Genomic DNA, 13,705 nt, shown 5'->3' with positions numbered 1-13,705 from the left:
ACACACACACATATATATACACACATATACACACACACACGTGAACCAGGACTGAAAGGGAACAAGTTAAAATAGCAGAATATGTGACTAGACTTTTAAGTAACTTTATCTCCTTTTTCAATTATCATTAATAAATTGCTTAAATATTTATATGAGTTTCAAAGTAAACATTTACTACCAATTTATGGACTGTTAATTTCCCCAATGTTGGAATGGTATATATAGGGCCATGGGCATCAGTGGAGCCAGTAGATATTTTAAACCAGAACTTAGAGTTGGTTTTTAAGAGTATGCACCTTCTCAAGTCTTGACGATTGAAGTTGGAATCAAACTCCCTTGAATGTAAGAAAGTTTGCATTTGGGGAAAACTATGCAGATCAAACATCTGCAAAATAAAGTTCTCTCTGATAGGAGAGTCCTTTCTAATGAATGAATTTAAAGATATACATCCAAGTGCATTTTGTGCTCCAGAGTATCTTAAATACTTACCTTCATCTGCCCTATTAATTTCATGTTCAGGAAGCCTGGAGCTGCTGGGTCTGGAAGGTGAACCCACAGATGGCTGCAATGAAGGAAGTTCATCAACATCTCTCAAATTAGCAAGCATATCTTGGAGTTTTGACCTATTGGGCCCTAGCCAAAAAAAGTGGGGGGAGGGGGAGATAAAAAAGAAAAAAGAGAATTATCCAACTGCCTCAAAATGGTATCATAAGCCTTATTTTCCATCCGTCAATATTTACCTTTAAAAATATTCCACTAGATTAATAAGTATTTTCAAGTTTTCAAATTATTGTAAAAGTTTATTATTTCTTGAAAAGAATTATACTGTTTAAATTAAGCAAATGGGATAATATCACTATTTACATAAAAAAGAATGCTCATGTCCAGTCAGACCATGAAAAATATTCTTTAACCACTGAATATTGCTCTAAATGCAGCCAGATACAGATTGTGAGCCTACTGTGCACTGAATTAAACAATAACATCCCTGTTTGTTTAAATTAAGTTGCATTAATTGCCTTACATCCTGAAGCTATGGTACCCGAGGTGAAGTCTCATGCCCTACTGATTACTTACCTGAACTTTGATTCTTCATTCTCCCACATCCCTGTTTTGACTGTTTTATATAGGATAGAGGCTGAAACAGATCTTCAGTAGTTTTTCCTGTTATAAGTTTAATTAAGAATGGGAAAATCTTACCCAAAGTCTGTTACAGTTTTTTCCTATACCAGCAAAGAATATAACTATTTTTAAGCAATTTAAACTAATGCCTAGAAATGTATTTCAAGATGGTATGACTGGAGTACATGATTTGACTGGAAATATCTCTACTAGACCACATTGAAAAGACTCAAACTTTTCCAATGAGTAAGAGTTCAATTAAAAAAAAAACAACTTCATGATGGTTTATAAGTCAATGCTTTATATCAATTCAAAGCATGGCTTCAGTTCTATTTTTATCCTAAGTCTTTACTTGTTCCCAGACTGCTATTTTTATCAAGATAACATGAACTGAAGACATTAAATAAAATGTGCTAAAATGTGTAGTCCCTCTCTCTTCAATGAAAGATGTTAAAAATTTCTCCCTTACAGTGTCATTTTTCTTCACCATACTAAAAAAACCATATGCTAGATGTCTGAACACACTGTAATCTCCCGATTTAAGAAATCCAATTGCTTCTATTAGTAGGAATATTGTTCCAGTCAAATGGTGCAGTTTCAGTTAAGTGCTAAATTCCAACTACAGCAATGCCTTGGTATTTGACAAGAACTGAATAATCAATGGAAAAGTAGATGGATTGAGAATAAGTCCTGGTTACCTTTCCAACTAAAAGATCTTTTATATTTCAAGACATTCATTTTTGTAGCATAATGACCTAAAGAAATACATCAACATTAAGTTAATCTGGAAATTATTTCTCACATATGATATCCAAATTTTCCTCAAAATTTCAGTTTAACTGGTTTTTTGACATGACTCAAAAGCCATGACAAATCATCTCCCTATGCTTGTTAAGATTAAATTGTCTATCAGTAAGTATATTTGGCTAAAAGGTACGAAACGTGCTTATGTTTTAATATCAATCTTTCTCATTCTGATTTTAATCTATATTGAGATAGCATTAAACAACATCATCTCTCATTATGTAATGGTTGATACTACGTTTTAACATCAATAACACTGACTGTTTATCAAATCAAGCTAAACACTTGTAAATTCTAAAATATTTTAAATAAAGGTTTAAATGCTTTTAAGTAATGTTTTAAGTTTAAAAGAATGTCCTAACAGGAATGATGGTCTTTAATAAGCTTTAGCATCACTACAGAGAGAGAAAAAGAAAAAGCACATCTTTCCAGTGTTTCGCAACGTTAAAATACATTTCTCACTAAGTTAGATTTTAATCTCACTTGATACTACCTAAATATTTCAAATAATCAAATTCCTATTGCCATAAAAGGGAGGCCCATATTATCAGTGAGGGTAGAAACACAAGGAGGTAGTTTAGCCTTGTTCCCCTAAGATGATTTAAGACTGTTTTCAGGAATGGTTTGCAAGTTTTTGTATTTCCATTTTGCATTCTTAACTAGATTCATTGCTAAATAATTTGCATAATGAAATAATTAAACATATATGATTCACAGGGCTAGAAATTTCCTTCTGGCTTTTGTTTTTGATGCGGCACATATTTCATTAAAAAGGAAAAAAGGTAATTGGTAATAATGTTATAAATAAAACTGGTCAAAAATGTTTAAATAGAAAATAAATATTTTTAGAAGTTATATATTTGACTGTGCCCTGTATAGCATATAGTGCTATGAGTAAATGAACTGCATGTTATGAACACATAGAACATTCAGGGGTAGAAATTAACTTTCTTTCTGTCACCAATGTCTAAAATTATAAGCAATAATTTTGGTGGATTGCCAGAGGTTCACACTAAATGAGTTATAAATTGTTACTGAAAAAAAAAAAAAACAAAAAACACTGTTAATACAAGCACAGGTACTTTTAAAAACCAAATTATCACTGTGTTTGAATACACAGCCCAATACTCATGAGGCTCTGGATTTATTATTGGGATACAGTATACATGATTCCATAAGTACATGTGGGTTGTTTTCTTTTAAGTTCATAATTAAATAGCTAATCATTTAATTTCAACCCCTGAGAGCAGGTGAAAAGGAAAGAGGTCAGGAGCAGAAATGAAAAAGAGTAAGTAGTTTTAGGAAAACATTGAAAAAAAACACTGGGGGATGTAAAGAGGCAAGATTTATGATTTACAGATACAATGTTTTCCACTTACTCTTCACCCCCTTTTTCCCCTTTCTCTCCTTTTTGTATTGTTCCTTGAGTTTGGTAATTACTCCCTGGTCCACATTCCAGGCTTCAGGCATGAGGCACTGGTCTTCCTTTTCTAAACAGAGTGAAACAAATGAAACAGTCTTTTTCAATAAAATATTGAACACTCTGAGTCAATATGTCTGAATGACATAACAACCATTTTCTTTATAGTATCACTAACTTAAAAGAAGTCATTGTTTATTCATTATATATATATAAAAGTCACACAAAAAATATAATCACTAAGAATAAATGATCAGTGTGATTTCCTAGAATAGTAAGTTTCTCTTGAAAGACAAAGACACACACACACACACACACACACACACACCCCTGGAATATTTTAGTGATTTTTAGTAAATTAAGCCCAAACACTTTACAAACAAGAACTTCTTGGCCAGGCACGGTGGCTCATGCCTGTAATTCCAGCACTTTAGGAGGCCGAGGCAGGTGGATCACATGAGGTCAGGAGTTCGAGATCAGCCTGACCAAATGGTGAAACAACATTTCTATTAAAAAAAATACCAAATTAGCCGGGCATGGTACCTCATGCCTGTAATCCCAGCTACTTGGGAGGCTGAGGCAGGAGACTCTCCTGAACCCAGGAGGCGGAGGTTGCAATGAGCCCAGATTGTGCCACCATACTCCTGCCTGGGCAACAAGAGCGAAACTCTGTCTCAAAAAACAAACAAACAAAAACAGAAGTTCTCGTTTTCAGAATTCCACTAGGACTAACACAAAAAGACACTTCGTATTAATTTATGTGATGAGAGAAAATTATTATTTAGAGATTGTACAAAATAAACTCTAATGATCTTTTAAAGAATTTGGTATTTTTGCCATGTGTTCATCAATAAGTGATAATTGCCAGGCGCGGTGGTTCATGCCTGTAATCCCAGTACTTTGGGAGGCCGAGGTGGGCGGATCACGAGGTCAAGAGATCGAGACCATCCTGGCTAACACAATGAAACCCCGTCTCTACTAAAAATACAAAAAATTGGCTGGGTGAGGTGGCAGGCGCCTGTAGTCCCAGCTACTCAGGAGGCTGAGGCAGGAGAATGGCGTGAACCAGGAGGCAGAGCTTGCAGTGAGCCAAGATGGCACCACTGCACTCCAGCCTGGGCAACAGAGCGAGACTCCATCTCAAAAAAAAAGAAAAAAGAAAAAAAAAGTGATAATTTTTATTTTACAGGCTTAATACATAGCATTTGTTAAAACGTATTAATCAACCTTCATTTAAAATTTACAATTTAAGTGATGTTAAGTTTATACATTCTTAAAACAGGAAACAGCTTCTAGTAGTAAAGAAAATCAATAATCAATTGTCACTATTTCAAGAGAAGAAAATTTAAAGAATGTTATATATTTATATTTACTATAAAACAACATAAATACTATATAATGCTATGTAAATGTTAACTCAGAATGCTAGCTTGAACCCAAGACTGATATCTCCAACTGCTCATTCTACATTTCCATTAGGAAGACTAACAGATACCTCAAAGCAAACATACAAAACCAAACACCCAACCTCTCTCCCCATCCAATCTGTTCCATCCAAAGGGTTCCCCACCTTATTTGATGACAACTCTATATGTGCACTTGCTCAGAGCAATACCCATTCTTTCCCACACCACATTAAATATATCAGGAAAAACTATTTTCTCTACCTTCACAAATTTCAGAATCTGGCTTCTCAGCACATCTACTACTTCTCTGACCACTATGATCTCTTGCTAGGATTACTGCAATAATTGCTTCCCCTCCCCCAAGTCTATTATCAACACTAGTTTCCCTGTGCAGTCTATTCTCAACGTAGCAGCCAGTGATGGTTTAAAATAAAATATCATGTCACCCTTCTTGCTCAAATCCCTCCCATGGCTCCCCATCTCACCACTGGTCTACATGGCCCAAGATAGTCTGGTCATTTCTTACTACATTCTCCCTAGAATCACTCTGCTGTAGCCACTCTGGCTCCCTTAAATTTCTCAGGCATGCCAGGGATGCTGCTGTCTTAGGGCATTTGTGCTGGCTTTCTTCTTCCTGAACACTTCTTCCCCAGATGGCCAATCCCCTTATCATGTCTTTTATTCAGTTGTTACTTTCTCAATGGGGCTTACCATGGCCACTATATTTTATGGGTTTTTAACTTAACTATATATATACACACATATTTATTTATTTATTTATTTTTGAGGCAGGATCTCATTCTATCAAACCAGCTGGGGTGCACTGTCACAATCTCAACTCACCGCAGACTTGATCTCCTGCGCTCAAGCAATCCTTCCACCTCTGCCTCGCAAGTAGCTGGGACAACAGGTGTGTACCACCATGCCCAGCTAATTTTTTAAAAATTTTTTGTAGAGATGAAGTATCGCTACATTGCCCAGGCTGGTCTCAAACTCCTGGGCTCAAGCAATCTTCCCACCTCAGCCTCCCAAAGTGCTGGGATTACAGGCATGAGCCACCGCACCCAGCTAACCACTCTATTTTGAATTGTAAACTGCCCTCTCTACCCTACACTGACCCGAGCTCTCTCTATCTCCCTTACTCTGTACTTTTTCTACTTTCCATAGCATTTATCACCTTCTGACATACTATATCCTCTTAGTGGAATGTAAGCACCAGAAGAATAAGGATCTTCACCTAGAAAACCTGGCAAATAGAAAGCACTTGATCAGTATTTGTTGAATGAATGATCGGAGTAAACCAAAGTGAATAATAATAAACAGAAATCTGTTTTTAACAATTTGAGTTTCAATCCAGTTTAGATAACTGTTTCCTGGGCCTCTGAATATAATACTATTAAAAATCACTTTAAACAACACTTTTATACACTTAACTATAATCTATCTTTATCTTCCCAGAAAGACGTAACAATTAAAAATGTTAATTTTCATCAATCAAGTCTTAATAATAAATTAAACTAGATGGCTTTTGGGTCCCCAGAATGTCTTCAGGTTTTTGAAGTTAAAATGTAGCCTTATAATCTTACTAGATTCATAAGAACAATAATAATCAAGGAAGATGTACGGTAAAATCTTTTTGCTTGCAAGAATCTAACCAGATACTGAACCTAAGCATATTCCTTTTTTATTTTGGTGGAGCGGGGAGGGAGTACAGTAGGAGAGAGATGGAGCGAACCCTTAAAATGGTTTAAATGTTCACTCAATTAGACAAGTTTTGCAATCTAGTTTTGTTAATTTGTTAGAAGTGAACCCTTCGAATCTGAATTATAAAATTCTAAAACACACAAGTCAAACGACTGGTAAAGAAACCTCCAGTAAACTGAAACATTCCATTTACTCATGCTCACTAACAGAACTATCCAGCACACTACTAAAGAATGAGAAAACTCAATTGTGAGAACAGTCACGCATGTGACTCATATAGTAGACTAAGTAAAATGTACACACATGTATCATATAATACACTGAGCTATGACTCATACATTAAAGTAAAGGAAGTTACACAAGGAACAGTGCAGCTGTCCTTGGGAAAAACCAACCTCCGGTACCCTTGCGATATGATTCACAATTAAAATGACCAATTATATCTATGCAGATGTGTGATACCTCAGAGAAAGACCTCAGTGCGGCACGGCAGATGCAGCTATGTTGGTGGACTTGCCTAAAATATGAGTAACTTGATACACAAGCTCAGTAGGGAATAAGACAGAATAGAGGCCTGTTTCACTTTAACTTCCCTTTGGTTTCCAGACCTCTTTTCTTGAAAGAAAAGCCAGTCACTAGATAGCCACTGTATTCTTCAACGACTAAATAAGTATCTTAGATAATTTCTTCAATTATTTGCTACAAAAAAAGGAAAAGAAATGCCATTGGTACCATGACACAGTCCCTGAAGGTAATGGAAAATTTACATGGTTTAAGGAAAAGTAAAGGCATATGAAAAATTTATTGTGTGCTATGGTTATAAAGTTACTATTGTCGCTGCACAAGAAAACTTTTTTTTTTTTTTTTTTTGGAGACAGAGTCTCACTCTGTTGCCCAGGCTGGAGTGCAATGGTGTAATCTCGGCTCATTGCAACCTCTGCCTCCCAGGTTCAAGTGATTCTCCTGCCTCAGCCTCCCAGGTAGCTGGGATTTCAGGCACCCGCCACAATGCCCAACTAATTTTTGTATTTTTAGTAGAGACGGTGTTTCACCAGGTTGGCCAGGCTGGTCTCAAACTCCTGACCTTAGGTGATCCACCCGCCTTGGCCTCCCACAGCGCTGGGATTACAGGTGTGAACCACTGTGCCCGGCCCAGAAAACTATTTTTTAATGATTCTGGGGCAAATGAACCTACCAATCATCCTAGAAAGTAATTTTCAACTGAATCCAAAGGGCAAGAAGAAGTCAGCTGGACTTACAAATACAATCAGTTTCTTGCTCTCATAGGAAGCTCCAATATAAAAGCAAAATAATACACTGCAAGTGACTATCCCTTACCCGAAATGCTTGGGACTAGAAGTATTTCGGATTTCAAATTATTTTAGATTTTGGAATATTTGTATTATACTGGTTCAGCACCCCCTAATCCAAAAATCCAAAATCCAAAATGCTCCAATGCATATTTTCTTTAAGTATCATGTCAGTGCTCAACAAGTTTCAGAATTTGGAGCATTTCAGGTTTCAAATTTCACATCAGGGATAGACAGTCAACCTTACTTAAGTAACTTACTTAACACCTCAACAAAAAGAGTCATTAAAAGATTCAACAAATGGGCCAGGCCTGGTGGCTCATGCTTGTAATCCCTGGCTTTGGGAGGCCGAGGCGGGCAGATCACTTGAGGTCAGGAGTTCGAGACCAGCCTGACCAACACAGTGAAACACCGTCTCCACTAAAATACAAAAAATACCCAGGCGTGGTGGCAGGCACCTGTAATCCCAGCTACTCCAGAGGCTGAGGCAGGGGAACTGCTTGAACCCAGGAGGCAGAGATTGCAGTGAGCCAAGATCGTGCCACTGCACTCTAGCTTGGGCAACAGAGTGAGACTCTGTCAAAAAAAAAAAACCAAACAAACCAAAAAAAAAAGATTCAACAAATGCCCTTATTATAATGGTTTGTGATAACTAAGGGGGGAGGGGTTGAAGTCTACCCTGAATGCAAGGCAGAAAAATTAGCAACATAACAAAATATCTCTTCTAGACCTTGTGCTACTGGGATTGTTCAATATTTACAGAGGAAGAACATCTCCTTGAGGCAAACACAAATCAATTTTATTGTATAATGTCTCAGATGGAAAAAAGGTTACAAAAAATCTATTTTAGTTTGTTAAAAACATTAGGAAACCTTTTCCTTGAACTTACCTAACAGAGTTTTCTTATCAGTCACTACATATAAAAACCAAGCAATTGTGAAGGAGGAACAATTTCAACAAAATTTTTAAATGAATGAGAGAAGGAAAAGATATCTTACTTTTTTTCATTTTGGCTTTAGAATTCTTTCATTTTTCCTTCAGAGAAGAAATATACCAAAAAAACAGGGATTTAATTAGTATTTCTAATGTGTATAACTAAAAATGTAAAAAAAAGTTCTTCATTTTAAGCAAAACATACTAAGTAACAGTTGGACAGAAGTAATACTTATATTCCAGTCTTATAGCCTGTGTTCTAGTTCTTAAAGGTATATTAGAATCTGTATATATCCCAAGTAAATTAACATAGACAGAAAACCAAATACTCACTTACAATTCGGAGCTAAACAGTAGGTACTCATGGACATAAAGAAAGCAACAAAGACACTGGGGACTACTAGACGCGGGAGGCAGGAAGGGTAGTAAAGGCTGAAAAACCAACTGGTAAGTAAGGGTACTATGCTCAGTATATGGATCAGTACATATCATTCATATCCTAAACTGCATCATCACACAATATAACTAACTGTATCATCACACAATATAACCAAGTAACAAACCTGCAAATGTACTCCCAGAACTAAAATAAAAGTTGAAAAAGAAAAAAACAAAAAACCAAAAAAATACTATTTATAAACAGGGTAATCTGTATAATTTGGGACTTATATCTTTTTTTATTGAGGAGACCACTTGATATTGAAAAGATAACAATTGGCTGCAAATTATTTACATATATGGGAAACTGAAATCAAATCTTCAGTTATTCATGCAACATGAAGAAATGATTTTAAAATTCACATGGAGAATTCAAGTTCAAACATCATGAAAGGTTGGACCCAAACCAACAGATCCCTATCCTCTTCTGGGAAGAACATAATATAAAACTTAACTTTAAAAAAGTAAATACAAGGCTGGGAGCAGTGGCTCATGCTTGTAATCCCAGCACCTTGGAAGGCTGAAGCGGGCACATCACCTGACGTCAGGAATTTCAAGACCAGCCTGGCCAACATGGTGAAACCCTGCTTCTACTAAAAATACAAAAATTAGCCGGGCGTGGTGGTGCACACCTGTAGTCCCAGCTACTCAGGAGGCTGAGGCATGAGAATTGCTTGAACTCGGGAGGTGGAAGTTGCCGTAAGCTGGGATCATGCCACTGCACTCCAGCCTGGGTGACAGAGTGAGACTTGGTATCAGAGAGAGAAAAAAAAAAAAAAAAAGTAAACACACTGCTGAGCTTAGCAAGAAAAACAATGAAAAATGTCAGGTGCCAGTAATAAAGCATAAACATAGCCAGACCCTGCTGCTGCAACTCAGTAGGATATCTGTCCTGGCTATAAGCCTTAATGCCTGTATAAAAAGTCAATATACAACTCTAAGTAAGATTTCTTTACCTATGTTACAGACAATTAAAAATATAATTTCAATATAGCACTGCTTTGAATAGCAAAACAACTGAGAGTACTTTTAATGATCTACGCACAAAATTTTTACAGGAAAAATTAAACAACTTTTTTTTTTTGAGACAAAGTCTCGCTCTCGCGCCCAGGCTGGAGTGCAGTGGTGCGCAACCTCCACTCACTGCAACCTCCACCTCCCAGGTTCAAGCGATTCTCCTGCCTCAGCTTCCCGAGTAGCTGGGACTACAGGCGTGTGCCACAACGCTCGGCTAATTTTTTTGTATTTTTAGTAGAAACAGGTTTAACCATGTTAGCCAGGATGGTCTCGATCTCCTGACCTCGTGATCTGCCCGCCTTGGCCTCCCGCAGTGCTGGGATTACAGGCGTGAGCCACTGCACCTGGCCAACAACTTTTTTAAGGTCATAAAAATGAATAAATATCCTATGGTGAAGAACAGTAAAATAGAAAAGAAAAAATATCTATTTAATATAGCTGTTTAAATAAAAGTAGATGAAAAGTTCATAATGTGGTATATCTACATCTAAATAATAAATTCTATAAAACAATTTTATATCACGTTTGGAGCTACTTTTATCTTTATGGATGAAATATTAACTTAAAGGAACGTCTATTTCAAATAAAAAAACATGGGTTCATCTTTTAAGAAAACTTAGTGGAAGTTTTTATATAAAGATAAACGAAAAATAATATCAAAATGATACATTACATTCTCACAACAAATAAATACTTGCCCAAATATTAAGCCATTAAGGTCTTTTCAATTTAGCAAATGTTCTTAAATTTCAGTGGGTGAAAAGCAACACAAACCACAAATCTTATCCTAAATATCTTCATGAAAATTTAAATATAAACTTAAGAGTATTTGAATATTTGCGGATCACGAGGTCAGGAGTCTGAGACCAGCCTGGCAAACACAGTGAAACCCCGTCTCTAATAAAACTACAAAAAATTAGCTGGGGGTGGTGGCGGGCACCTGTAATCCCAGATGCTTGGGAGGCTGAGGTAGGAGAATTGCTTGAACCCTGGAAGCGGAGGCTGCAGTGAGCTGAGATCGCACCACTGCACTCCAGCCCAGGAAACAGTGTGAGACTCTGTTTCAAAACAAACCAACCAACCAATCACCCAGAAAACATTTGGCTGGGCACAGTGGCTCAACCTGTAATCCTAGCACTTTGGGAGGCTGAGGTAGGAAGATCACTTGAGCCCAGGAGTTAGAGACTAGCCTGGGCAATATAGTGAAACCCATCTCTATTTTTTTATTAATAAATAAGTAAATAAATAAAAGCAATATTCATCGATAGTATCATTTAGTGTAATTTTCTCTTTTAGTTAAAATTCTCAAATATGGGCAAAAATAGGTCATTCATTCATTCATTCATTCATTCATTCATTCTGAGATGGGGTCTCACTATAACTCCCAGGCTGGTCTGGAACTCCTGGATTCAAGTTATCCTCCTGCTTCAGACTCGGGAGTCGCTGAGATTACAAGTACGAGCCACTGCGCCCAGTCTTATTTAAATTTAACATAAGTTGGAAAACTTTAATGTCAAAATTCCAACTCTCGGCCGGGCACAGTGGCTCACGCCTGTAATCCCAGTACTTTTGGGAGGCTGAGGCGGGCGGATCATCCAAGTTCAGGAGTTCAAGATTATCCTGGCCAAGGAGGCGAAGCCCAGTCTCTACTAAAAGTACAAAAATTAGCTGGGCTTGGTGGTGCACACCGGTAGTACCAGCTACTCGGGAGGCTGAGGCAGGAGAATCACTTGAACCTGGGAGGCAGAGGTTGCTGGGAGCCCAGAACGCGCCACTATACTCCAAACTGGGCAACAGAGCAAGACCCCGTCTCAAAAAAACAAAAAAAATGCAACCATCTTCTCATTAATACTTTAGCATGTCTTAACTAAGTCTTCTATACAATCACATCTCTATGCCATTAATTTGTATTGAAATAAATATAATTTGACATTTAGCAAATCAATACATTCTAAAATCTCATTGTGAGGTGTCAGAAAATTGCAAACAACTTTTTGCAGACTCAAAACCAAAGACTCTTGTAAACTATTTCAAAACAGGGAAATGGAAATAAGGTAACCTTCTGTATGTTTGCCTCTCACCTTTCCCCTATGCCAAAGCACAATCCTGAAAAAGTAAATTACAATACCAAATTATAGCACGTAATCCTATTTCCTCTGTATAAGGACTCTAACTTCTCAGTGGCAGAAAAACGTAAGAAAAATTTTTCAGCCAAATATTAAAGAATGCTAAATAATGTTTAATTTCAAAATGTGTTAAATACAAATTAATTATTTTTCAAAAGGTTTAGTAAATTATTGCTGTCATGAACTGTGAAAGATTACTACGTCAGTCATATTTACCTTGTGGATATGTGAATACTATAGAAGTTACCTACCTATAAATGCAAAATATGCTCTACACTTTAAAAACAGAGAAAGCGGGCTGGGCGCAGTGGCCCCCGCCTGTAATCCCAGCACTTTGGGAGGCCAAGGCAGGTGGATCATGAGGTCAGGAGACCGAGATCGAGGCTAACACGGTGAAACCCCGTCTCTACTAAAAATACAAAAAATTAGCCGGGCATGGTGGCAGGCGCCTGTAGTCCCAGCTACTGGGGAGGTTGAGGCAGAAGAATGGTGTGAACCCAGGAGGCAGAGCTTACAGTGAGCCGAGACCGTGCCACTGCACTCCAGCCTGGGAGACAGCGAGACTCCGTCTCAAAAATAAACAAACAAACAGAAACCGGCTGGGTGCGGTGGCTCACGCCTGTAATCCCAGCACTTTGGGAGGCTGAGGTGGGTGGATCACCGGAGATCAGGAGTTTGAGACCAGCCTGGCCAAAATGGCGAAACCCCATCTCTACTAAAAATACAAAAATTTGCCAGGCATGGTGGCAGGCGCCCATAATCCCAGCTACTAGGGAGGCTGAAGCCGCCCCAGGAGGCAGAGGTTGCAGTGAGCCGAGATAGTGCCATTGCACTCCAGCCTAGGCAACAAAAGCAGAACTCCATCTCAAAAAGAAATTTAAAAACAGAGAAATCAATTATCCATTCCTTTTCCTCAAAGAAGCAAAAAATCTCCTAGTCTTCCCTTAACAGGTCTTAATGTAATCTAATTTGTAGATTTGTCAATTAAAGAGCGGGAGACCAACAGTTAATGTGCCAGAATAGCCAAACAGAAAGAAAGATTTTGTCACTTACTTTCCCCCAACATATTTAGTTTTTTTGAAAACTAGTTTCCTAAACCCTTCATAAGAAAAATGTGTGCTCTTGTTTTAAGTGAAATGTATACGACACATAGTAAAAACACAACTTCAAAAACGAAGATGAAATATCCTTAAAATTTCGCTTTAGGGTTGAAAGAAAACCTTGAAAGTAGGAAGTTATATTAGGTCATCAGCAGAACTATACGGTGTAGCAGACAAAAAATTACAAGTGTGAAAATAACTTTATCCTTTTCTTTATGACACAGGGTCTTACTCCGTCACTCAGGCTGGCGTGGCTTGATCATGGCTCACTTCAACCTCCTCAGGCTCAAACGATCCTTGCACCTTGGCATCCCAAGCAGCTGGG

At 37.6% G+C, this 13,705-nt stretch overlaps 1 protein-coding gene across 2 annotated transcripts in view; it reads right to left on the bottom strand.

The window, feature by feature from the left end:
- The window catches only part of STRN (striatin, calmodulin binding protein), a 96,971-nt gene that overhangs the window by 50,754 nt on the left and 32,512 nt on the right, over positions 1–13,705 (bottom strand). The window contains exons 7-8 of one of the 2 annotated variants that reach the window (XM_011967637.1): positions 3,306–3,416; positions 490–633 (exon numbers count right to left, since the gene is read on the bottom strand). In XM_011967637.1, coding sequence (XP_011823027.1) covers positions 490–633; positions 3,306–3,416 — 255 coding nt within the window. The remainder of the gene's footprint in view (positions 1–489; positions 634–3,305; positions 3,417–13,705) is intronic. The other variant, XM_011967638.1, reaches the window with a different exon arrangement.

Source organism: Mandrillus leucophaeus, unplaced genomic scaffold (assembly GCF_000951045.1).
Source record: "Mandrillus leucophaeus isolate KB7577 unplaced genomic scaffold, Mleu.le_1.0 Scaffold805, whole genome shotgun sequence".
Taxonomy (NCBI): Eukaryota; Metazoa; Chordata; class Mammalia; order Primates; family Cercopithecidae; genus Mandrillus; species Mandrillus leucophaeus.
This window is presented reverse-complemented; position numbering and strand designations above follow the sequence as displayed.